Source organism: Equus caballus, chromosome 10 (genome assembly GCF_041296265.1).
Source record: "Equus caballus isolate H_3958 breed thoroughbred chromosome 10, TB-T2T, whole genome shotgun sequence".
Classification (NCBI taxonomy): domain Eukaryota; kingdom Metazoa; phylum Chordata; class Mammalia; order Perissodactyla; family Equidae; genus Equus; species Equus caballus.
Window position 1 is genome coordinate 8210226 of NC_091693.1, and position 27231 is coordinate 8237456.

Below are 27231 nucleotides of genomic sequence, written 5' to 3' on the forward strand. Positions count from 1 at the left end.
CTGTGGTCTGAATGTCTGTCCCCTCACAAAAAAATCATATATTGAAACCCTAATGCTCCAAGTGATGATATTAGGAGGTGGGGGCCTTTGGGAGGTAATTAGATCATGAGGGCAGATCTCTCATGAAGGAGATTAATGCACTTATTATAAAAGAAGCCCAAGAGAGTTCCCTTGCCCCTCCACTCTGTGAGGAGACAATGAGAAGTCTGTGACCCAGGAAAGGTCCCTCCTCACTCAGCCACGCTGGCACACTTATCTCAGACGTCCAGCCTCCAGAGCTGTGAGAAATAAATTTCTCTTGTTAACAAGCTGCCTCGTCTATGAGATTTTGTTCTAGGAGCCCGAACAAACTAAGACAAGCATTTTTACGATTGCATTTTATAATATTTAGATCTCTTATCCATTTGGAGTTAATCCTGGTATGTAGTATAAAACATAAATCCAATTTACCTTTTTCTAATACCTTTTATTAAACAACCCATCTTTCCCCAGGGATCAGAAATTCTATTGTTCCATTAATCTGTATGTCTCTTCATGTACCAGTGTCTACTATTTTAATGATAGGGACTTTATAGTATCTTTTAAATCTCTGCTTTCTTTTTTTTTCAGGAATTTTTCTGGCTGTTCTTTTTTTATTTTCTTGCTTGTTGAATTTAAATTTAATGTGTCTGCTTCCATACTTGCTAGCATTTTTATTGGTATCGTATTTAATTTATATATCAAATATCCTATCCACTCGCAGAGAATTAACCTCCTTATAATATATCATTTTAGCCCATGTATTCTCAATGAGGGTGATACTGCTTCCAAGGGGGTGAAATTGGTTTCAGGGAGGGTGCAAAATCTTAGATACTACAATGGTTTGTGGCTCTCCAAAGCTCAATTTTACCCAACACAATCTTATTCTTCATTATTTACTCTCTCATTGGCATTTCTTGGGTATCCACGAGCAGCATTGACACTGAGGGCGTGGAAGATATATGTTTGCAAGATTAGTGCTACCAGAAAAGATCAGTGCCATAAAACTATGGCAAATAGGTGGCTGTGAAGGGAGGACTTTCAGTCGATTGCTCAACTTGAGGTCCTATCACAAGAGGTAGCCTGCCATGTGCCCATTGGCTGCCTTATGGATGCTGTTTATATGTGATTGTGCTTTTGTGTCTGACTTGGACTTTGAGAATTAAATAAAAACTGTTTTATTATTCTGCAAAAGTTATTCAACGTGTTGATAAAAAACAAATTTGGACTTATGTAAGGAGAGACTTTATCCAAAGGATCACTGCAGTGAAGGAAGAGAGACTAGTTGGGAGAACACTGATGACCATGAGATCTGCAAGCATCTCAAAGGTCAGATAGCAAAGAATTTTCTTTTATAGGGAAGGTAAACAGAACAGAAAGAAGTGGATGTGGGAGTGGCATGAGTGGGTGAACTGTTGTGTAGATGTTCTCTGTGGTCAGCTGGGGAGGGGCTGGAGTCATTGTTAAGAATGTTCTACATTCCTCTGCTGGCCCAGGATCAAGGGTAGGCCAAAGTTCAAGGGCCTGGGAGAAGGAGGGAAGCCTGACTAAAGTATGGTCAAGTGAGGTTATCAGACATTTTCTCCAGATTGGTCAATGGGGTCAAACAGCTCAGCTAATCATTGATGAGACAAGGAATGGCAACTTGGAGGGTCTGTCTGTCCTTGTCATAGGTTAAAAAAAAGGGGGTCGTCCTCCAGTCTTAGAAAATAAGTTACATGGGGAAGGGAGGTTCTTTGCATTCAGCTGTTCTCCAGTACACAAAGGGCGAGGGGATCCCTCTCATCCTGGCTAGTTCTCAGGATTATAGGGCTTGGGTAAAGTTAACCATTGTCAAACCCATCAATTATGTCAGGTGCTGAAAAGTAAAGATGTCCGCAATATCTAAATGAAGATCAAGCAACTAGTTCAAAGTTTCTCCTATCTAGCAAAAGTTAAGTTCACTAAAAATAATTTTTAAGAAATTAATTTTTCAATCATTTTACTTTTTGCTGGAAAAGAACAGTTCTGAATGATATTTAAAAAATTTGATTACATTGTGTATATTATGTACTTATATAAAGTGCTAATTTCCGTATGTATTATAATGTTACAATTTATTTAAGTAAATTACATTAAAAGTTACTTAGCAAATAGTTATAAAGTTAGGGTAAATGTTAATAGCTTTTTAATTTTGTCAATGAAAATAATCCATAACCAATTTATAAATGAAAATTTGGCTGAGTTTATTCTGAGCTGAAATCTGAGGACCATGGCCCTGGGCCTTTCTTCCCGAAGGAAGAAAGGGCACCAAAGAAATGAGATGTACAGAGTGGTTATATACCCCCAAAGAGGGTGCTTTACATATGATTAAAATGTCCCTCCCACAATAGTCACAAGATTGCCCTGTCCGCACAGCACTTGATGGACACAGCAGGTAGTGGGTCTGCTATCTTGGTGGGCCTAGCAGGAGGCAAGTCTATTGTCTTGAGCTGGGCGGTCACAGGTGAGCGCAGCACTCAGTTTCTAGCCTAAGGAAAGATGCTTAATCCTTAAGGAGACGCCAAAGTTGGGAGGGGGAGGGAGGTTGCACCTTTATCTCAAGGGTCTTTGCTCTTGCCAGAGGGAATCTCTAAAGCAGATATACAATGCATGCTCAATGGCCTTGGTCAGGCCCTTTTGGAAAGACAAGGTCAGGCCGAATTAGGTTTATACCACATGGCTTCCTCATATTCTCCAATATATCCTATTGCTTGCCATTTTTACCTGTCAATTTAATTAATTTATTATTTTTTTGCTGAGGAAGATTTGCCTTGAGCTAACATCTGTGCGAGTCTTCCTGTGTTTTGTATGTGGGTCGCCATCAGAGCATGACCACTGACAAGAGGTGTAGGTCTGTGCCGGGGAACTGAACCCTGGCTGCCAAAGTGGACAGCACTGATCTTAACCACTAGGCCATGGGGTGGGCCTAATAGCTTTCTTATTTTAATTTAGCTTTTTACTTAAAATTTTTATTACTCATTCTTAACCTGTATTGAATAAAATGAGTGAGCACTATTCTTATTCTTTTTATTTATAAAGCTCTGATATACATACAGTACATAAAAAATGTATACAGTATATCTGTCCTATTGAAATTTCCTATTCGGGGGGGGTGATTAAGAAAAAAACAAGTTTAAAAAGGCGCCTCAGAGGGGCAATAATGAAAAAGCTGTTGATAAGCATTGTTCTAGCCATTTGTTCAAATCTATTTTTATGTCTTTCAGGAGTATTTCAAATGTTTCCTCTTACAGGTTTTATGCATTTCTTGTTAAGCTTATGCCTAGGTGTTTTATCTTTTTTGTGGCTTGTAGCTTTTCTTTTGTTTTATTTTCTATGTAGTTATTGTTTTATATATAAAGGTCATTTCTTTTAATGCTAATCTTCTATCCTGCTGCTTTACCAAGTTCTCTTATTTTTTGTTGTAGCTTTTTTCTTTCGTTGAATCTCATGGGTTTTCAGGCATGCTGTCATATCTCAGACAGAGGGCGTTCTGCCTGTTCTTTTCCTGTTCTTGTTGCTCTTGAGTTCTCTTGTCTTTCTCATTGGCTAATACATCTAATACGATGAGAAATGATAGTGAAAGTAGTGGGTATTCTTGTCTTTTTTCTATCATATCAAACCAGCTTTTTAATGCTGAGAAAATCCCACTTAATCATAGCTATTTTTTTAATGTGCTGTTGGATTTATATTTGCTGGTATTTTATTTCAGATTTTGCATTAATATTTCTGATAAAATACGAAATATATTTGGTTTTTGTCCCTGGTTCCTGGCACAGAGCTCCTAACACCCTTGGAATTTTCTGAGTGATAGGAGTGTCTTTTGTCACTCATAATGATCACGCCCGAATTTGTGTTAATGAGGTGCTTGGGTTGGGGCCCTTAGATTGCCTCACTTTCTGGGCTGGTCACCAGAAAGACCAAGTGATTAGAAGGTTGGAACTTTCCAACCCACCCACTGACCTCCAGGAAAGGGGTGGGTGGGACTGGAGGTTAAGCTCTATAAAAACTTTTGAACTAGGAGATACCATGAGCTTCTGGGTTGGTGAACACATTGAGGTGCTTTGCGGCAGCACATGCAGAGAAGGCATTGGAAGTTCCAGGCACCCTCCCTCCCCCATACCTTGCCCTATGCATCTTTTCCATTTGGCTGTTCCTGAGTTGTATCCTTTATAATAAATTGGTAAATGTGAGTAAAGTGTCTTCCTGAGTTCTGTGAGCCATCCTAGCAAACTATCGAACTCCTTAGGAGGGGATTGTTGGAGCCCCCACTTTCTAGCTGGTAGGTTAGGAGCACGCATGCCCTGGAATTTGCGATTGGCTTCTGAAGTCAGGCGTAGTCTTGTGGGACTGAGCCCTAAGCTGTGGGATCAAAGCATCTCGCTTAGTGTGTGGGGCCTGGGGGAGCTGTGTGCTCCCCAGGCTTCCCTGGGCAGGCCCCTATCCTAGAGATGAAATATGCCCTGGAAAACTAGCACCCTCTAGGATCCTGCTCAGCAGCATGGGGATTAAGGAAAAGGCTGGCCTGAATTTCTTCGGGCTGAATCCATTGCTGTAGCTGAATTCCATTGGATTTGTAGGAGGGCTGAAATTTTTCCAAAGCTCTTCACAGAGGGGAAGTAAAAGTGGTTTCAAGATGCTCTCATTTCGTGGGCCCTGAGGCAAGCCTGATCTCATGGCTTCTTTTTCCTTCTCCAGCCCTGCCGTCTCTGGACTCTGTACATCTCCAGGAGAGGAACCCAGAGAATTGATCAGTTCTGACAGTTCTAAAAACCATGCCCCACGTGAGTTGCTCTTTCTTCTTTCCTTCCTGAAGTGTAGTTGTTTTGTCGTGTGGTGTGACCACCAGATTTATTTATCCCCAAAGTTTCTGCCTTGCATAGTCCCCTAAGGGAACTGCTCCCAATTTTCCCACGTTCCAGTGAGTGATCATAGCAAAGAGCTCCATTCTTCTCTAAATGTTTTCCCTGACCAAACAGTGTTTAGATGTTTATTTAGATCATTCTACATTTTTTACATGCAAAGTCTTCTGCCAGGAGCCCTAAGGAAGCAGAATAGCTCCCCTTAGGAGCAATGTTAGTACAATGGTTTGATGAGGCGGTTAAATGGGACACATGGCAAACCTTGATCTCCTCTGCAAACCTAGGTTTTCCACTTGGAAGTGACAGCATTTCTGCTGGATGTTCTCAGTCTCAGTGTGGCAAGATTTTTCTGTGAAACTTTTAAGATTGGGCGGGGAACTGAGAGGGAAGAGATCTTGCCCGTTGTATCATTTCTTCTTGCTGCTGTACCAAAGTGCTACAAACTTAATGGCTTACAACAACACAAGTGTATTTTTTTATACTTCTGGAGATTAGAGTCTGAAATCAGTCTTACAGGGCTGAAGTCAAAGTGTTGACAGGTCTATGTTCCTTCTGGAGGTTCTAGAGGAGAATCTGTTTCCTTACCTTATCCAGCTGTGAGAGGCTGCCCACATTCCTCGGCTCATGGCTCCGTCCATCTGCAGAGCCAGCAATTGCATCACTCTGACGTCTGCTTTCATTATCACAGCTGCTTTGCTGACTCTTCTGCCACCCTCTATCACTTAAAACACCCTGGAATTACACTGGGCCCGACCAGATAATCCAGGATAATCTCTCCATCTCAAGATCCTTAACTTAGCACATCTGCAGAGTCCCATTTGCCACATAAGGTAACATGTTCACAGGTTCCAGGGATCAGGATCTGGACGTCTTTGGGGGCCGTTATTGTACCCACCACACTCCTCCTGCCCAGGAACCAATAAGAGGATGATCAGCAGTCAAGTTCACTCTGGAGCTGGCCGGAATGTGTCAGTCCTGAGCAATGCCCATGTGCATCTAGGCTGTCATACATCAGTTTGCTGTCGCCTAGGAACACGGAAAGTTGGAGCAAATAGAACCTGCCAGATGCATGCTCTCTTGAGAATTTTAGATTCTTAGAGCTCAGAGACATTATAGAATTTAATTTAAATCCTCCCAAATAAGCAGATCATTTTATCCATAAAATGGAACTGTCGTGTCCATTATATTCAGTGACATAATATTGTGACTTGATGAATTTGAATCTTCAAAAAATTCTTAAGTTATACCCAAATTCTATGTTCTAGCCTAGAGATTTGTTAAAAATTATTTGGAAATATTTTATCAGTTTTCTTTAGCTTTTTCTTTAAAGGGAGAAGAGAAGGAAAGGACTCATATTTATTGAGAATTTATTTATTTATTGAGAATGTGAAAGCTTAATGTGCTGTGTGATTGCATACAATAGTTAATTTAATTGGGAAACTGCGTTCATCTGGCCTTTTTCATTCCTGGACCTTTCTGGATAATGGAATTGTCTTATTATAAATAGGAAGTTTTGTCTGTGGCAGTAGGAGTGATCAAGGGCACGCTGACACCACAGTTCGGGCACCCACTTTCCTTCAGTGTTACAGGTGTTCAGCCATGGCCTGCTGTTTGTTGTGTCACCCCCTTCCTTCAACACCCTCCTCCTTTTCTCACTTCACCTCAAAATCATTGCCGTATTTTCACAAATAATAAATGGATTTGTTGTTTCAGTGGTTGGTGACTTTCAGGGATGTGGCCATCGACTTCTCTCAGGAGGAGTGGGAGTGCCTGGACCCCGCGCAGAGGGACTTGTACCGGGAGGTGATGCTGGAGAACTATAGCAACCTGGTCTCCCTGGGTAAGGTCATCTTACCCAATTTTTGGAATTCGTCTCCCATACTTTCTGCCTCCTTCATGGTGAATTTCTGATTTCTATTCCTAAGGAAAGGTTTGAGTTTTGTAGAGGTAGAAGTGGACAGCTCCACTGTGTACCTTCTGACTTCTCATTCTTCAGTCCTTCACATCTTCCTCTGTCAGTGTCTCTCTTTGGTGACCAATGGACTGGATGTGGATCTGGGACTCCCACACCATGACCATGTCCCATTTCTTTTCTTTTAAGCTGGATGTTCGGTCCCTAAGCCAGATGTGTTTTCCTTATTGGAGCAAGGGAAGGAGCCCTGGATGGTGGTGAGAGCCATGGCAAGAAGACGGAGCTCAGGTGAATAAGGGCTGGTCACAGAGGAGCAGCTAGTGCTCATAGTGCTACAGCTGGTCTGTGAGGTGGCAGCACTTGGAGATGCCTGTGCGAAGCTCTCTCCGAAGGCCTGCAGAAAGAAGACCTGAGACGCAGGGAGAGCAGGAAGGTGACATCAATATGAGTTCCCAAAGGAACTTTCCTTCCAATGCTCATTTACTACTCTTCCTCTCTCTTACGTTCCCGTTGTTTTAATGAGGAAGCTACCTTTGGTTTCTTCCAGAGACAATCCTTTTATCTATTTTTTGAATTGAGTTTTATCCCAATTTCTGTTTTTTATTTAAATGTGCATAGGTATCTCCAGCTGGCAAATGTTTATTGAGAGCTTTCTGTGAGCTTACATTAGGATGGTCTGGGATGATTTCTCAGAGGAGGTGACATTTGAACTGAGACCTGAATAACATTAGCTGAGCCAAATAGGGGAATTATGTGTTCAGACAGTGGGAACAGAAGTGTGAAGGCCCTGCAGGGAGGCTGCACTTCACTTATTTCAGGATCAGCAGCAGGGTCAGTGAGGCTAACAGAGTGAGTGAAAGTGGGAATTAGAGATGAGGTCAGAGAAACAGGCAGGGATCAGATCATGTAAGGCCTTGTACGCCATCGCAAGGAGTGAGATTTTATCCTAAGTATGCTAGCAAGCCCTTGGAGGGTTTTGTGCAGATAAGTAAGAGATCTTTGTTTAAAGATCACTCTGGCTGCTGTGTGTAGAGTCAGGGTAAGAATAGAAGCAAGAGGACCAGTTAGTGGACTAGTTCAGGAGTCCACACTGGAGAGAACAGCGGCTCAGAATGGGGTTTAATATGTGGAGGTGGAGAGAATGGGTTATATTTTAATGGTAGAATTAATAAGATCTGCCGAAAGATTGGAAATAGAAAGAGGCATCAGAGTTTGGAAGCCCACAGAAGGAAGTCAAGAGTTACGCATTTGAGATGCCCATTAGATATCCTGATAGAGAAGTCAAATAAGCTTTTGAAAGCCTGTAGGCGGGTAGTCAGGACTAAAGAGATAAATGTGGGACTAATCTCTGTATTATGGGAATAGATGAGATTATGGAGAGAATTGTTTAGATGGAGGCCAAGGTAAAGTCCACGCTAAACCATGGGGCATCCCAGCAGTTAGGTGGGAAGAGGAAGAGGATCCAGCAAAGGAAATCGACGAGAAGCCTGAGTACACCGGATCTAGGAAGTAATCGGGAAAGCAGTGTGTGAGAAGCCAAGGGACAGACACGAGGATGGTGTGGTTAACTGTGAAAGACACTGGTAAGAGGTCCAGTAAGATGAAGGCTGAGAACTGGCTATTGGATTTGACAAGACGAAAGCTATTGGTGACCCTGACAAGTAGGTTTGGAAATGAGAGGAACAAAAACCTGACTGTAGAGGATTAAAAAGAGAATGGGGAAGAAATAAGCCAACAATAAAAACTAGAGTGGGACATTGAGTTAACTCACCAGGCAGTGTTGAAGGCCCATTTGAGGAGCCCTCAGAGGTACAAATAGAGTTTGAATGTGTTTTAGAAGTTTTTAATAATAGTACTATAATAATTAGGACAAAGATGATTCAAGTTTGTATTTGCAGTATTATTTCAACTACATGAAAGTGCAAGGAAAAAAGCCTGGAAGGAAATACAGCAAAATGTTAATTATGAGGGTGAGAGAGAAAGAGAGAAAGAAAAAAGTACAGATACTTCTTTTGAGAAGTTTTGCCAGGAAGGAGTACAGTAAATAGGTAGGAGCTACAGGGTGAACCATCGAATCAAAGGAAAGGTTGTTTTGTTTTGATTTGAAAGGAGAGTCTTTGATATTGGACAAATGGTACAAGAGTAAATGAGCTAGAAATGTGGGTGGTAGTGGTCAGAAAGGATGGTTGCTTGAAATTGAGCTTTTAGAGGTGTTGTCATTATTGGTAATAACAAGGTCTATTATGTCTACTGTGGGAGAGGGTAGGTGGAGTGAGGTGAGGGAAGACAGTACTTCAGAGGAAGCAGTGTGCTCAAGGTTTCAATCAGAGCAGGAAGGCCAAGAGAGTAATCAGAAGGGAGGCTGAGGTTATGGAGTATTTGCAGAAAGTATACTGTGAGTTCCAGAAGGCCTACTGGTTACAGTGCAGTGGAACATTGGGTCACAATAGAGGAGGTCCACATCTGGAGTGAGGTGAGACTCCTAGTGATGACCAAGCACCCAGGAAGCCAGGGCTATCAGACATCACAGGATCGGTCCTGAGTGGTCTCTTTGGGGAAGGTGGGTACTTATTCCTATTATAACCTAAGGGTAGAGGGACTGTCACACTAAGAGTTTATAGAAGTTGAGACCCGCCAGGAGAAGCAAGCCTTAATAGCAGGTTGTGGAGGTCTTACCAGCACCCAAAGCTATGGGGGCCTCCCTTGTAGCCTGCAGTGGGTAGAGGGGCTGTCTTAATCGAAGAGAGAATTACAGGTGCGGCATTGCTAGGAATCTGGCCTTGGGGAAGGCTTCTCAGGAATCGCAAAGGTCCGTGAAGTTTCAGGTGAGTCCAAAAGGATGGAAAGCAGGTAGGGAGGATGAGGGTGCAGGGAAGAGCATTCATGGCAGAGGGAACAGTGCAGTGAAGGCCATTGGTGTATATGAGATATTTAAAGATGGCCCTCGTAGCTGGAGCCTAGAGAGGGAGAGGTGACGGGTGAATTTGGAGAGGCTGGCAGGGTCCAGGCCAGGCAGAACCTTCTAGGGCTTATGAAAACAACCTGGTAGGTTGTGACAGCATTTGTTTTAATTTTTTGGTTTTGTTTTGTTCCTTAAATAAAATAACACAGAAGAAGAAATAAAATGTCAGAATGCATCATATGTAGCAAAGATTATTTCATAACTTATTTGTTTTGTTTATGTCTGTGTGTGTATACTCGGTCATAATATAACATGTATCTCTTCTTATGAGGTTGCAGTCAAAACAATTTGAAAAATACAACTAACGAGTTTGAATTTTATCCCCAAAGCATTTGTGAGCTAATGAAGAATCTTAAGTAGGACAGCAACATCATATGTACATATTTAAAATATTGCTCTGACTGCCGGAGGCAGATTAGAAGAAAGGGGCTCATGACATTGCTGAGTGGGTGACACTGGTTCAAATGAGAAGGGCTTCCGGCTTCCTCAGAGTGTTGGCGTTGGGGATAAGGAAGCAGATTCAAGAGCTACTTAGGAGATAGACTCAGCAGACTTGAGGGGGGTAAGAATAAAAGGGGTCTCCCAAAATGACTTCTGCTTTTAAGACTTCATCTTATTGTCTTCAGTCATCACCCCATTAGCAATTTTCCCACTTACTCTTCCATTAATGTAATGACAGTAAAAAGTTCTACTATTTAACTGAGTACATTTTTGTACATATCCCTCACCCTCAGCACAGTTCTAAGACTTGGGCATTCTTATCCCACTGGGTTGCCATTTAGCACTTTACCTTGTGTAGTCCCACAGTGCCTCCTACCCCAGAATCATTAGATACATATTTCTTCCCTTTTTTATTATCATGTTACTATAACATGGAGAATAGTTTTGGGTCTAAATTGGATTTATTTGGTCCCTTAATCACTATATTCCAGTTGGTTTCTTTCCTAGTGTTTTGTAAACCATATTGTACTTCTCTGACAGAAAGAAAGTAAAAGCCAGATATTCTTGTCCCAGTACATTTTGCTGGTATGAGTTGGTGTTAAACTTTTGAGGTATATGGGGTTTTCTGCTTTTTTGTTTACAGTTTCTTTCTGCTTTTCAGCAAAAGCATGTTTTCTGACTCTTATTACCAAAAGATGTTTAAACTTGAATTTACTGATCTATGTTTATTTTCTCTCCCACCCTCGCCCCCTGTTACAGCCTATATGCAGTGTTGTTGGAGGGTGTCCTGGTGCTCCAGTCATATCAGATAGCATTCCTCTAGGTTTGAAAATTATACCTGTTTCCCAACTTTATTCAGAATAACATAAAATTTTCTTTATGGTGTCAACTTGTCACTATTTCTAGAACATTATAGAGATAGTTTTCTGGGAAATATGAGAACATTTGGCCTTGAATAGAAGGTACTGGAAAGGAAGACCTGAAAAAATGCATGAGGGGAAAAAGAAAACTCTGTGTATGCTTTTGTGTTCTGAGGAATACCCATAAAGTCATATTTTTTCTACACTTGTGAAGCTTGAGGAGTAGGAAGATCAACATAAATAAATGAAATATAATTCTAGAGTTACAAAAATTGAAACAAGAATGAGGAATATAGAGAATAAAGATAAAGATATGGCATGGACCCAATTAGAGTTTTCAGGCGTAGCCTATCTGAGCAGCTGCATTTAAGTTAGAACATTTTGGACAAAAAGGACCTGGCCATGCTGAGAGCATTCCTGGCAGATAGAAGATCATGTGAAAGAGTCTTAGTATTATTTCGGTCTTCTTAAATTTATTGAGACTTGTTTTGTGGTCTAATATGTGATCTATCCTGGAGAATGTTCCATGTGCATTTGAAAGGAATGTGTATTCTGTGGTTTTTGGATGGAATGTTCTGTAAAATCTAAGTTCATCTGGTCTAGTGTGCCATTTAAAGCCAATGTTTACTTATTGATCTTCTGTTTGGATGATCCATCCATTGGTCTAAGTCCCCCACTACTATTGTGTTGCTATGTATTCACCTTTCATGTCTATTAATAATTGCTTTATATATTTAGGTGCTTCTATGTCAGTGCATAGATATTTACAAGTATTATATCCTCCTGTTGGATTATTCCCTTTATCATTATGTAGTGTCCTTCTTTGTCTCTTGTTATAGTGTTTGTTTTAAAGTCTATTTTATCTGATAGAAATATTACTACCCCAGCTTTCTCTTCATTGCTGTTTGCATGGAGTATCTTCTTCCATCCTTTTGCTTTCAGTTTGTGAGTGTCTGTAGGTCTGAAGTGTGGCTCTTGTGAATGCAGCATACATATGGATCTTATTTTTTTATCCAATTTGCCATCCTCTGCCTTTTGATTGGACCGTTTAGTCCATTGACATTTAAAATAGCTATTGATAAGAATGTATTTATTGTCATTTTGTTACTTTTTTCCTGGGTGTTTTAGTAGTTCTTTATTCCATTCTTCTACTCTTGCTTTCTTCCCTTGTGATTTGATGGCTTTCTTTAGTATTATGTTTGGGTTCCTTTCTCTTAATTTTTTATATTTATTATAGGTTTCTGGTTTGTGATTACCATGAGGTTCATATATAATAACCTATGTATATAGCTCTATATTAAGTTCTTGGTCTCTTTTGTTTGATCTCTTGCTAATAGCTCTACTCTTTTACTCCCCTCCTCCTACATTATATGTTTTTGATACCATATCTAACCTCTTTTTGTGTGTGTGTGTATATCTGTTACCCTATTATTATGGAAATAGATAATTTTAGTACTTTTGTCTTTTGACCTTCATATTGGCTTCATAGGTGATTGATCTGCTACCTTTACTGTATATTTGCCTTTACTAGTGATTTTATTGTGGGGTTTCTTTTGATAATTTTCTTATTCCTATTTGTGATCTTCTCTTTCCCACTTAAGTAAGTCCCTTTAGCATTTCTGGTAAGGCTGGTTTCTTGGTGACAAACTCCCTTAAGTTTTCCTTGTCTAGGAAATTCTTTATCTCTCCTTCCATTCTGAATGATAACCTTGCCTAGTAGAGTATTCTTGGCTATAGGTTTCTTCCTTTCAGCACTTTAAATATATCATACCACTCCCTTCTAGCCTGTAAGGTTTCTGCTGAGAAGTCAGCTGATAGCCTTATAGGGTTTCCTTTGTATGTCACTTGTTGCCTTTCTCTTACAGCTTTTAGGATTCTCTCTTTATCTTTAATTCTTAATGTTTTAATTACAGTGTGTCTTTGGGTGGGCCTCTTTGGATTTATCTTGTTTGGTGCTCTCTGTGCTTCCTGTACCTGGATGTCTGTTTCCTTCCTTAGGTTAGGAAAGTTTTCAGCTATTGTTTCTTCAGATAGATTCTCTGCCCCTTTGTCTCTCTGTTCTCCTTCTGAGACACCTATAATATGGATATTAGTGTGCATGATGTTGTCCCAGAGTTCCCTTAGACTGTTCTCATTCTTTTTAATTCTTTTTCTTTTATCTGTTCAGCTTGGGTGATTTCCTTTAGTCTTTCGTCCAGCCCACTGATCCGTTCTTCTGTATCAACTAGTCTGCTATTTAGTCCCTCTAGTGAATTTTTCATTTCCAGTATTGTATTCTTCATTTCTGATTGGCTCTTCTTATATTTTCCAGTTCTTTGTTGAAGTTCTCGCTGACTTTGTCCATTCTTCTCCCAAGATCAGTGAGCATCCTTATGACTATTAGTTTGTACTCTTTCTTGGGTAGATTGTTTATCTCTGTTTCATTTGGTTCTTTTTCTGGGGTTTTGTCCTGTTCCCTTACTTGGAACGTATTACTTTGTCTCCTCATTTTGTCTCTTCCTTTGTGCTTACATCTATGTATTAGGTGGGTCAGCTAATCTCCCAATCTTGGAGAGGTGGCCTTATGTAAGAGATGCCTTATGAAGCCCAGCAGTGTGCTTCCCTCTTGTCACCAGTCCAAATGATCCAGGAGTATTCCCTGTGTGGGCTCCATGTGTCCTTCTGTTGTGCCAGGGTTGCTCTTGCTGCAGTTGCCCAGGGAGGCTAGGCTGTCTCCCTGGCTGGCTGGTTGTAATCATCAGGTGCATGTGGCTTCTGTGGTCCCTTCAGTCACTTTGGGGCATGGGGAACCCCAGCATGGTTGGCTGCAAGGTCTAATAGCAAATTCCTGTTGCAGTTTTTCTGTTGAGTAGGCCCCAGCGTGGCTGGTTGCTAGGCTCAGGGGCTTATAATTGCTATAGGCCTCCAGCCTGCAAAGCTGTTGTCAGCTCTCTCAGGAGTGCCGCTGAGTGGGGCAAGCCCCAGGTATGGAAATACCCAGTTGTTGCAGGCTTCGGAAGGTGGGGCTTGTCCCCTATGTGGCTGTTTGAGAAGCACAAGTCTGCTGTGGCTGACACACTCCACCACCTGCAGGGCCACACACCCCATCAACACAGTCCTGCCCTGTGCACACACCCCAACCCACTGAAGCAGATACAGTTGCCCCATTGCAGAGGCCCCACACACTCCACCAATGCAGGCCCACCGCTCATGCACACCCTGCCCCACAGAGGTGGACTCACTCACCCAGCTGCAGAGGTTCTATGCACCCCACCTATGCAGGCCCACAAGTTTCCCAAGGGCTTGCTCTTCAGTGGGGCCAGTTCCTAGAGTGGGCTGCCTTCCCTGGCTGAGCTGGATTAGATTGGTGCTCTAGTAGGTGGGGCAGACCCCTGCACTAACATGCCAGGGGAAGAACTCCAATAGCTTCTGACAGTGTCTTGTGTCAGTGCGCCTGTACTAGGTCACAATAATGGCTGCCACCAATGTCTCAGTCGCTGGGGAGATCTTACCTCTCACTGAGATGCACCCATAACCTATGAATTGAGTCTCTTTTCATCAAAGGACTATGCACCTTTCCTTCTGGTTATTTTAAGTTGCTTTCCAAAATGGGTGAATTTGTGCATGGACCCTTTAAGAGCAGGCTTTTTTTCCCCTTATGTCTGTTAGCTTTTCTGGGGGTATTCTCCATTTTAGTTAACAGCCAGCAAAGCCAGATATGACATTTGTCTTGGTTGTACTGAGTCCAAAAGCTGCTTATTGTGGTAATGCTCCCCCTCTCAGATCCCCCACTCCTCCGGGGAAGGCTTTGTACCTTAAGATTGCTCCCAGCCAGCCATGAAGTGCCTTGGCTAGAAGCTGTCTTTTTTCTCTCCAGGAAGGAATTTCTGCCTCTTCCATCTCAGTCAGCACTGTCCCTTGTTATGGGGGTTCTTTTTTCCCATTTTCAGTTCTCTCTCAGGGGTAGTTCTTCCAAGAGTAAGTTGTAAATTTGTTGTGTCCTTGGGAGGAGGTGAGTTCGGAGTCCTCCTACGCTGCCATCTTGACATCGTCTCCTGAAAGAGTCTTAAATGGGAAAGAATTTGATATGTTCCAGGAGCTTAAATAAAGCCACTAAGTTTAGAGCATTGTTCCTGAAGATAGTAATGGTTCAAAATGAGGTCAAAAAGGTAATCAAGGAATGGATCATGCCTGGGCTTGTAGGCCACAAATAGGAGTTTGGATTTTATTCTAAGTACAAAAGTAAACCATTGAAACGTTTTAAGTTTCATTCTCAAACTTGTTTTTATATCAGAAGCATCTGGGGAGATTGTTCTGATGAACAAAGGAGCATTTGCATTTTTTAAATTGTTGACAAATATTGAGTGTCAACAATGTGTGAGAAATGGTTTTAGGCACTAGAAATAAAGCAGAGGATGAAACAAACTCCTTGCTTTGATTAAGCATGGGGGAGGCAAACAAGGCACAAACTTAAAAAAAAAAAGGATATCCATTAGTGATAAATGCATTCTAGGTGCTATTATATATTGCATGTTTTTGATAATGTGACATTTCAGCAGACAACTGAAATGAGAGAGCGAGCCATGCAGATATCTGGGGGAATTTTCCAAAAAGTAAACATGGAGGCATGTGCTTGGCAATTTTGAACAGCAACAAGGCGATTGTGGTGAGAGCAAAATGAATAACTAGGAGAGTGGTAAGAGATGACATTAGAGAAGTTGCCAAGGCAAACTCATGTAGGGTCTTGTGGGCCATAGTAAGTAGGACTTTGGGTTTTATTCTGAGATGGTAAACTCTTAGATTTTTAGTAGGGGAGTAATACAATATGAATTCCATTTTAAAAGGATTCCTCTGGCTGCTGTGTGAAGAAAAATTGTAGGGGCAAGGTTGAGAGCAGAGAGACCAGTGAGAGACTGGTGGCTTGGCCTAGGGTGGTAGCAGTGGATGTGATCAGATACTTGATAAATTTGACAGGAGAGCTAATAGGATTTCTTCATAGATTGGATATCCACCCAGACGTTTGTTTGTTTATTTGTTTCAGCAGGGAGAGAGATGTTTTGTTATTTTATAAGCTTCCTTGGTGATTCTACTCCACTCCAAAGTTGGAGAACCACTGACTTAATCTGTTCTCCTAGTTACTTTCCTCCCTATAAACTCCTTTCATTCTGTGTTCTCTCCTTGTGTCCTTTTTTTAATTGCACAAAATATTAGAGCACTATGTAAGCCACTCTATTCTAATGTGAATTTTCATTTTAGCTACCATTTTTATCTTAGAAGTTTCATTTCTCCTTGTAAACAAAAACAGCAGGAATTTTCTTTCTTGTTATCTTACAGACTTGGAATCCAGTTGTGGGACCAAAAAGTCATCTCCAGAAAAAGGAACTTATGAAACGGAATCACTGCAGTGGAATTATATGAGGAAACCTGTCAGCCATAACCTTAAGCACCATGATCTTGGAGATAATATGGAGTGCAAAGACAAGTTTGAGGGTCAACAGAGAAGTCAGGAAGGACTTTACTTGCACATGAAAATCACCTGTGAAGAAAAGCCCACTCAAAGCCATTCCACATCCCTTACTCTTCATCAGATAAATCCTACCAAGGAAAAGTTGTACAAACGTAAGGAAGGTAAACAAGCTTTCAGCTACCTGCCATGCCTTATTCAACATGAGAAAAGTCATAATAAAGAGAAACACTCTGAAGTTAAGAAGCGTAGGAAGACCTTCAGCAAAAAACTAACCTATAGTCAACATGAGAGGATTCAGAATGATGAGAAACCTTATGAGTGTGTGGAATGTGGGAAAGCCTTTGGTCGGAGTTCTGATCTGATTCAACATCAGAAAGTTCACACTGATGAAAAACCTTATCAGTGCAAAGCATGTGGGAAGGCCTTTATTCGTGGTTCACAGCTCACTGAACATCAGAGAGTTCATACAGGAGAGAAACCATATGAATGTGAGAAATGTGGAAAAGCCTTTAGTTATTGTTCACAATACACTCTCCATCAGAGAATTCATAGTGGTGAAAAACCCTATGAATGCAAGGAATGTGGGAAGGCCTTTATTCTTGGCTCCCAACTTACTTACCATGAGAGAATTCATAGTGGCGAGAAACCTTATGAGTGTAAGGAATGTGGAAAGGCCTTTATTCTTGGTTCACACCTTACCTATCATCAAAGAGTTCACACTGGTGAAAAGCCTTACAGATGTAAAGAATGTGGGAAGGCCTTTTTATGTGCCTCCCAACTTAATGAACATCAGAGAATTCATACAGGTGAGAAACCCTATGAATGTAAAGAATGTGGGAAGGCCTTTTTCCGTGGCTCACAACTTACTTACCATCTGAGAGTTCATACAGGTGAGAGACCCTATAAATGCAAAGCATGTGGGAAAGCCTTTATTTCCAATTCTAATCTTACTCAACATCAGAGAATTCATACAGGTGAGAAACCCTACAAATGTAAAGAATGTGAGAAGGCCTTTGTCTGTGGCAAACAACTTAGTGAACATCAGAGAATTCATACAGGTGAGAAACCTTTTGAATGTAAGGAATGTGGAAAGACCTTTATTCGTGGTGCCTATCTTACTCAACACGAGAAAATTCATGGTGAAAAGCATTATGAATGTAAGGAATGTGGGAAGACCTTTTTTCGTGCCACACAACTTACATATCATCAGAGAATTCATACAGGTGAAAAACCCTACAAATGTAAGGAATGTGACAAGGCTTTTATTTATGGCTCACAACTTAGTGAACACCGGAGAATTCATAAAGGTGAAAAGCCCTATGAATGTAAACAATGTGGGAAGGCCTTTATTCGTGGCTCACACCTTACTGAACATCTAAGAACTCATACTGGTGAGAAACCCTATGAGTGTAAGGAGTGTGGGAAGGCCTTTAGTCGTGGCTCAGAACTTACTCTACATCAAAGGATCCATACTGGTGAGAAACCCTATGCATGTGTCCACTGTGGTAAAGACTTTAGACGTCATTCACAACTCACTCAACACATGAGGCTTCATAATTGAGAAAGCCTTGAATATGATTTAAGATAGGAAACTTTCACCCGTCTTCAACAGCTCTGGAATATTAGAGAACATGTTATATTGTGTTTGTAATGAATGTAGAACATCCTCTTGCTTGTGCTCAAAATCAACTCATTTTTAGAAAGCCTGTATTAATGAAGGTAGAAATGACCTCTGGAACCCGGTAAACATTTTTTTAAAAATCTTTATAATCCTGGAATGTAATGCTGAATTATATGCTTTATTGAGCACCATCTCTATTTCACCATTTCTTAACTGTGAAATTAGATAACTTACTTAAGCTCTCTGTGCCTCAGTTTCTTTATGTGTTAAATACTGTATTATATGTGTACTATATAATATGTATTAAATGTATATAATGATTAAATTATAAATGATTAAATACATGTAACTCCCTTTGGACAGTATCTGATACTCAGTGTGATTATCATTGCTATTGTTGACATTATTATATGCTATTCGAGAAGTCAAATGGTAGGACTATTTTATGAGTACAGGAATGTGACAAAAGCTTTAGAATATAAGGGTTTGAAGGCCTCCATCTCAGAGCTCATAAATTTTGCTGCACCAGAAAATTCATACTGGAAAGTAATTTTATGGGAGAAATTTCTTTAAGGTCATAGAGCTTTTTTGTAATATCAAGGAGAGGTGATTTTTCTACAACAAATTCCAAAAGCAGAAGTCATTCTTCCACATTTTCTAATTACTACTTTAAGGGAAAAAGAATTTATCAACAAAATGATAGCCAAGGTAGCTCCATTTTTTAAAAAAGATATAAATTATTATTGTCTTAAATGAGAAATCTAAACAAAATTTAGCCACTACAGTTTTCTTTCTTTTTTTTCTAAAGATTTTATTTTTCCTTTTTCTCCACAAAGCCCCCTAGTACGTAGTTGTGTGTTTTTTTTTCAGTTGTAGGTCCTTCTAGTTGTGCTATGTGGGATGCTGCCTCAGCATGGCTTGATGAGCGGTGCCATATCCTCACCCAGGATTCAAACTGGCGAAACCCTGGGCTGCCGAAGCAGAGCACGCAAACTTAACCACACGGCCACGGGGCCTGCCCCTACAGTTTTCTTCATTATCTGAATCTAATGTATTCCTGATAATATGTTGAATAGTAAATTTTCGGATGCCCAAATTTCAGAGCTTACATTCCATAATTTTATAAATAGGAAAAATGATAATGTTTCTAGCTCATTCAAATACCCTAACTTATTTTCCCAAGTACAACTTAAATTCAACTTAAACTACCTAATGACTTCTCTTGGGGATTTTTGAATAATATAAAACATTTAAAACTCCAGTTAGGTGCCGGCCCTGTGGCCAGGTGGTTAAGTTCATGGGGCTCCAGCTTCAGTGGCCCAGGGTTTCGCCAGTTTGAATCCTGGGCATGGACATGGCACCGCTCATCAAGCCATGCTGAGGTGGCATCCCACATGCCACAACTAGAAGGACCCACAACTAAAAATACACAGCTATGTACCAGGGGGCTTTGGGGAGAAAAAGGAAAAATAAAAACTCAGTTAACAAGTAATTAATAAGCAGATAATGTTTGTGCATGCAATGATTTTGAATATTATAAAGTATGAATTATGTTTTCCTTCCACTCGAACAAATACTATGATGATAAATAATGAAATGTATCAGTACATAATGGACACAAATAACAGTAAAATAAAAGAAAATGACAGTAAGTAATAATGAGAGTAAAATAAAAGCCATTGATAGAAGAGTTGAAACAAAAGTTCCCAAGACAACACTTGCCTTTTTTATATGTGATACACTCTGCTGTTTTCTATCACATTCTAGTAAACACTACACCCACTCAGTTGTCTTCATGACTTAATACTGTTCATTATCCCCACTCTGAAAGAGTGGTTTTACATATATATTCCAAATGTTAATTCACGATTTTTAAAACTGCAAAAAAAAAAAAAAAAAAAAAAAAGATAAGGACGATTGAAAACCATTAGAAGTCCCTGAATCATTCGTGTGACTCCTGTGATGCCAGTGGAGTCCTGCATTCTCTGCTCAGCTTGGACAAACTATGCATCATTGCTCAGTCGTTTAGAATTCAGGGATTACCATTATTGCCAAACTAAATTTAAAGAAAATGTAAGTAATAAAATGTTAAGGAGAATGTTATATGCTCTATCGATAATACCTCTGCCAAGTAACATATTTGCATGTCAACAGCCTTTTGCAGAAAATACCCTAAGACAGACTCCCAAAATACATTCAAGAAATAATAATCTCCAAAATGCCATTGGAGAAGAGGGTTCTGCCTCATTGCGTATAAGGCAGCGCATAACTAAATTCCCTTATTGCCACAACGAATTCCATGTTGAACAAGCCAAATTAAAGGGTTAGAAGACCTGCAATAAAGAAAAATATTACCTTTATTCAACTCATTGTTTCCCAGTCCTGACCATGAATCCCTTCTCTTCCATAAACACACTTTGAGAAATACATCCTTGACCAAAAGGAATAATACAAGAGGAAATTTAGGCATATGGCAGTTAATTAAACTTGGTGGGGAGTGTAGTGCTGTCTGTTCTACAGTCAGTCACCACACAATTCAGGGACAACCCTCTAGCTCAAGTTTTTACAACCTTTTCCCTGCTCCCTCATCAGCTAGTTGAATTTAATAAGGTTTTTATTCTTGATGCTGTTACAAGATTGTTTAACAGGAGAAACTTGAATGAGTATTAGTTATCAGAATTGTTATATTTATTTCATAAACCAAATTTTGAAAGAGTTTCCTTTTTCAGGTAGTTGGGAGGAGATAGGAATGTACCCTAAGGACGGGATTACTAAGGACAAACAGAAGTTGTGCCGGAAATGTTGCTTAGTTGCTACTTTAAGATATATTGATAACACCATAACTGGTCAAAATTAAGTTTTACTTTCCTTACATGCATATAATTCTTTTCAAAAGTCATTACATTCCTCCTGGGCCACCTCTGGTGACCTAGTGGTTAAGTTCAGTGCACTCTGCCTCAGCGGCCTGGGTTTGGTCCCCAGACGTGCACCTACACCACTTCACAGTGGCCATGCTGTGGTAGTGGCTGACATACAAAAAGGGAAAGATTGGCAACAGATGTTAACTCAAGGTGAATATCCCTCAGCAAAAAAACAAAAACAAAAACAAAAACCACTACATTCCTCTTAGAAAATTACATAATAAAGTTTACCCCATACCAAAGAAATAGTGCAAAAAAATTTTTTTTCTTGGATTCATAATAGTTTACATCAATGTGAGATTTCAGTTGTACATTATTTCTTGTCTGTCACCACATAAGTGCTCCCCTTCATCTCCTGTGCCCACTCCACCCTCCTTCCCCTGGGAACCACTGAACTGTTTTCTTTGTCCAAGTACTTGTTTATATTCCACAGAAGTGAAATCATCTGGTGTTTGTCTTTCTCAGACTGGCTTATTTCACTTAGCATAATTCCTTCTAGGTCCTTCCATGTTATGGCAAATGGGATGAATTTGTCTTTTTTTTCTGGCTGAGTACTATTCCATTGTATATATACACCACATCTTTATCCAGTCATCAGTCGATGGGCACTTGGGTTGCTTCCATGTCTTGGCTATTGTGACTAGTGCTGCAATGAACATAGGGGTGCATATGTTACTTTGGATTGTTGATTTCAAATTGCTTGGGTACATACCCAGTAGTGGGATAGCTGGGTCATATGGTAGTTCTTATTTTTAGTTTTTTGAGGAATCTCCATGCTGTTTTCCATAGTGGTTGCACCAGTTTGCATTCCCACCAGCAGTGTATGACAATTCCCTTCTCTCCACACCCTCTCCAACATTTGTTATTCTTAGTCTTATTGATTATAGCCATTTTAACAGGCGTAAGGTGGTATCTTAGTGTAGTTTTGATTTGCATTTCCCTGATGATTAGTGATGTTGGACATCTTTTCATGATGTTGGCCATCTGTATGTCTTCTTTGGAAAAATGTCTGTTCATCTCCTCTGTCCACTTTTTGATCGGGTTGTTTCCTTTCTTACTGTTCATTTGTGTGAGTTCGTTATGTATTATGGAGATTAAACCCTTGTCAGACATATGATTTGCAAATATTTTCTCCCAATTGGTGGGTTGTCTCTTTGTTTTGATCCTAGTTTCTTTTGCATTGCAGAAGCTCTTTAGTCTGATGAAGTCCCACTTGTTTATTTTTTCTTTTGTTTCCCTTATCTGAGAAGACATAGTATTTGAAAAGATTCTTTTAAGTTCGATGTCAAAAAGTGTACTACCAATATTATCTTCCAGGTGTTTTATAGTTTCAAGACGTATCTTCAAGTCTTTGATCCACTTTGAGTTTATTTTTGTGTGTGGTGTGAGATAGTGGTCTACCTTCATTCTTTTGCATGTGGCTGTCCAGTTTTCCCAACACCATTTATTGAAGAGACTATCTGTTCTCCATTGTATGTTCTTGGCACCTTTGTGGAAGATTAACTGTCTGTAGATGTGTGGTTTTATTTCTGGGCTTTCAGTTCTGTCCATTGATCTGGGTGGCTGTTTTTGTACCAGTACCATGCCATTTTGGTCACTATGGCTTTGTAGTACATTTTGAAGTCAGGGATTGTGATACTTCCAGCTTTGTTCTTTTTTCTCAGGATTGCCTTAGCAATTCAGGGTCTTTGATTGCCTTAAATGAATTTTAGGATTCTTTGCTCTATTTCTGTGAAGAATGTCATTGGGATTCTGATTGGGATTGCATTGAATCTGTAGATTTCTTTGGGTAGTATGAACATTTTAACTATGTTTATTCTTCCAATCCATGAGCAAGGAATCTCTTTCCATCTCTTTAAGTGATTATCAATTTCTCTCAGTAATGTCTTATAGTTTTCATTGTATAAGTCCTTCACCTCCTTGGTTAAATTTATTCCTAGGTACTTCATATTTTTAGTTGCAATTGCAAATGGAATTATATTCTTGAGTTCTCTTTCTGTAAGTTCATTATAAGAGTACAGAAATGAAACTGATTTTTGTAAGTCGGTTTTGTACCCTGCAACTTTACTGTAGTTGTTAATTATGTCTAATAGTTTTCCGATGGATTCTTTAGGGTTTTCTATATATAAGATCATGTCGTCTGCAAACAGTGAGAATTTTGCTTCTTCACTCCCTATTTGGGTTCCTTTTATTCCTTTCTCTTGCCTGATTGCTGTGGCCAAAATCTCCAGTACTATGTTGAGGAAGAGTGGTGAGAGTGGGCATCCTTGTCTTATTCCTGTTCTCAGAAAGATGGCGTTCAGTTTTTGCCAAGTGAGTATGATGTTGGCTGTGGGTTTGTCAGATATGGCCTTTATTCTGTTGAGGTAATTTCATTCTATCCCCATTTTGTTAAGAGTTTTTCTCATATATGGCTGTTAGATCTTGTCAAATGCTTTCTCTGCATCTATGGAGCTGATCATGTGGTTTTTATTCTTCATTTTGTTAATGTGGTGTATCACATTGATTGATTTGCTGATGTTGAACTATCCCTGTGTCCCTGGTATAAATCCCACTTGATCATGATGTATGATCCTTTTGATGTGTTGCTGTATTCTGCTTGCCAATGTTTTGTTGAGAATTTTTGCATCCATGTTCATCAGCGATATTGGCCTGTAGTGTTCCTTTTTTGTGGTGTCCTTGTCAGGCTTTGGTATCAGAGTGATCTTGGCCTTACAGAATATGTTATGATGCATTTCATCTTCCTCAATTTTTTGGAATAGCTTGAGAAAGATAGGTATTAAATCCTCTCTGAAATTTTGGTTGAATTCCCCAGCGAAGCCATCTGGTCCTGGACTTTTATTCTTTGGGATGCTTTTGATTACTGTTTCAATCTCTTTACTTGTGAATCGTCTATTCAGAATCTGTATTTCTTCTTGATTCAGCTTTGGGAGCTTGTAAGAGTCTAAGAATTTATCTATTTCCTCTAGAATGTCCATTTTGTTGGCATATAGTTTTTCATAGTGTTCTCTTATAATCCGTCATATTTCTGTGGTGTCTGTTGTTATTTCTCCTCTTTCATTTCTGATTTTGTTTATTTGAGCTTTCTCTCTTTTTTTCTTTGTAAGTCTGGCTAGGGGCTTTTCAATTTTTTTTATCTTCTCAAAGAACCAGCTCTTGGTTTCATTGATCCTTTCTACTGCCTTTTTTATTTCAATAGCATTTATTTCTGCTCTGATTTTTATTATTTCTCCCTAATGACTTTGGGCTTTCTTTGTTCTTCTTTTTCTAATTCTATTAGGTGTAGTTTGAGATTGCTTATTTGGGATTTTTCTTCTTTGTTACAGTGAGCCTGTATTGCGATGAATTTCCCTCTTAATATGTCTTTTTTGCATCTCATACGGGTTGGTATGGTATGTTTTCGTTTTCATTCGTCTCCAGATGTTTCTTGATTTGTCCTTTAATTTCTACAGTGATCCATTGGTTGTTCAATAGCCTGTTGTTTAGTCTCCACATCTTTGTCCCTTTCTCAGCTCTTCTCTTGTAATTAATTTCTAGCTTTATAGCATTGTGATCAGAAAAGATGCTTGTTATTATTTCAAACTTCTTAAATTTATTGAGACTTGCCTTATTTCCCAACTGATGGTCTATCCTTGAGAATGTTCCATGTGTGCTTGAGAAGAATGCATATTTTGTTGTTTTTGGATGGAGTGTTCTGTATATGTCTTTTAAGTCCAACTGGTCTAGCTTTTCATTTAATTTCACTGTTTCCTTATTGATTTTCTGTCTGGATGCTCTCCATTGACGTGAGTGGAGTTTTGAGGTCCCCTACTATTATTGTGCTATTAATGATATCTTCTCTTAGTTTTGTTACTAGTTGCTTTATGAACTTTGGTGCTCCTGTGTTGGGTGCATAGATATTTATAAGTGTTATTTATTCTTGATGGAATGTCCCTTTGATCATTATATACTGCCCTTCTTTGTCTCTCTTTACCTGTCTTATCTTGAAGTCTGCTTTGTCTGATGTAAGTATTGCAACACCTGCTTTCTTGTGTTTGCCATTAACTTGAATGATCGTCTTCCATCCCTTCACTCTGAGCCTGTGTTTTTCATTGAAGCTGAGATGTGTTTCCTGGAGGCAGCATATTGTTGGCCCTTGTTCTTTAATCCATGTCACTACTTTGTGTCTTTTTATTGGGGCATTCAATCCATTTACGTTTAGGGTGATTATCAATATATGAGGGCTTAATGCTGCCATTTTATCACTCGTTTTCCAGTTCTCCTGCATTTCCTTTGTTTCTCATCCTGTGTATTTTGGTCTACCAGTTGAGTTATGTAGTTTTTTATGTTGTATTTCTTTTTTTCTCCTTATTTGTTATTTGTGTCTGTTCTGCTTTTTTATTTAGTGATTATCCTGAGATTTGTATTCAAGGTCTCGTGGATAAGATAATCCCTTTTCTGATGGCCTCTAATTTCCTTAGACTAAACTGATTCAGTCCCGTTCCTCTTCCCCTCCTAAGTTGTTTTTCTCACATCTTATTCCATCTTGTGTTATGAGTTTGTGGTTAAAATGACAAGATTATCTTTGTTTTTGGTGTTTTCCTTCCCTTTGTCTTTAATGCTATACCTGAGTATTTGCTATCCTGCTCTGATTCTGTCTACATATTTAACTCCTTACTCCGTGCCTTGTAGCCCCTTTCGCTCTCTCTCTTTTTTTTTTCAGATGTGAGGGACTTCTTGAGGATTTCTTGTGGGGCGTGGGGTCTTGTGGCTACGAACTCCTTTAGCTTATGTTTGTCTGGGAAAGTTTTTATTTCTCCATCATATCTGAAGGATATTTTTGCTGGATAGGGTATTCTTGGCTCAGAAATTTTGTTGTTCAAAGATTTGAATGTCATTCCACTTTCTCCTAGCCTGTAAGGTTTCTGCATAGAAATCTGCTGAAATCCTGAGAGGGGTTCCTTTGTAGGCAATTTTCTTCTGCCTTGCTCCCCTTAATATTCTTTCTTTGTCATTCACTTTTTCCAGTTTCACTACTATATGTCTTGCAGTAAGTCTTTTTCCTTTGACGTATTTAGGAGATGTGATAGCTTCTTCCACATGGATTTCCATCATCTTCCCTAGGTTTGGGAAGGTCTCTGCTATTATTTCTTTGAACACGCTTTCTGCTCCATTCTCCTTCTCTTCTTCTGGAATACCTATAATTCTTATGTTGCATTTCCTAATTGAGTCGGATATTCCTCAGAGACATTCTTCATTTCTTTTTAGTCTTAGTTCTCTCTCTTCCTCTATCTGGAGCATTTCAACATGTCTATCTTCAGTTATGCTGATACATTCCTCTATGACGTCTACTCAACCATTCAGGGAATCCATATTTTGTTTTATTTCTCCCATTGTGTGTTTCATCTCTAATATTTCTAATTGATTCTTCTACATAGTTCCGATCTCTTTTGTGAAGTAGCTGCTAAACTTGTCGAATTTTTTCTCTACATTCTCTTTTACCTTGTTGAGTTTTTTTATGGTAGCTGTTTTGAATTCTTTGTTATTTAGATTACATATTTCTGTGTCCTCAGGACTGAATTCTGGGTACTTGTCATTTTCTCTCTGGTCTGGAGATCTAATATAATGTTTGATATTGCTAGAGGGCATGGCTCTGTTTTTTTGCATTCTGGTGTTATTTGGTCACAGCTGCTGACTATCACCACTGGGTGTGGGTCAAGAGCCATGTATTCTGAGCCCTCTGCCTTCAGCTGTGATCACAGGTGCTGGAGCCATGTGCTCAGCGGATTGGGGAGGGGTGCTTTCTCCTGTGTGCTCTCAGGGTTTTCTCGCTCTGCTCTTGCTATCTGCTCTTCTGGGGTGTTGGCTTGATATGGTCACCCCCTGTGAAAGCTTTTGCCCCAGTAGAGGACTTCCCTCTATGCTACAAGGACCCTCCAGGGATCCTTGATCTTCCCACAAATGTCCCCTCCCCCATTCCTTCCCTCTCAGAGGCCTTCTGCGGTCCTGGATCACAGTCTTTAGGGGAGGGAGCAAAGTTTTCTCTCACCTCATTCCACCTCCTCCAAGGGGGCCTCCAGCCTCTCTGCCCTCTGTCATTTGGCTGCGTTGGTCTCTCTGATGTTTTTTTGTGTTGTGTTTGGATGTCCTCTGTTGGAGTATGAATGTCCTTTTTGTTGTACATTGGAGGG

At 39.9% G+C, this 27231-nt stretch overlaps 1 protein-coding gene across 7 annotated transcripts in view; it reads left to right on the top strand.

The window, feature by feature from the left end:
• LOC138915891 (zinc finger protein 571) overlaps positions 1–18505 on the top strand; it is a 34930-nt gene extending 16425 nt beyond the window's left edge. For 2 of the 7 annotated variants that reach the window (XM_070224175.1, XM_070224178.1), the window contains exons 2-3: positions 4735–4820; positions 16387–18505. In XM_070224175.1, coding sequence (XP_070080276.1) covers positions 4735–4820; positions 16387–18080 — 1780 coding nt within the window. In that variant the 3' untranslated portion in view covers positions 18081–18505. Of the gene's footprint in view, positions 1–4683; positions 4821–6611; positions 6739–6999; positions 7099–9291; positions 9371–16386 lie in introns of those variants that run through there. The other 5 variants (XM_070224177.1, XM_070224176.1, XM_070224180.1 and 2 more) reach the window with 5 other exon arrangements.
• The last annotated feature ends 8726 nt before the right edge of the window (positions 18506–27231 follow it).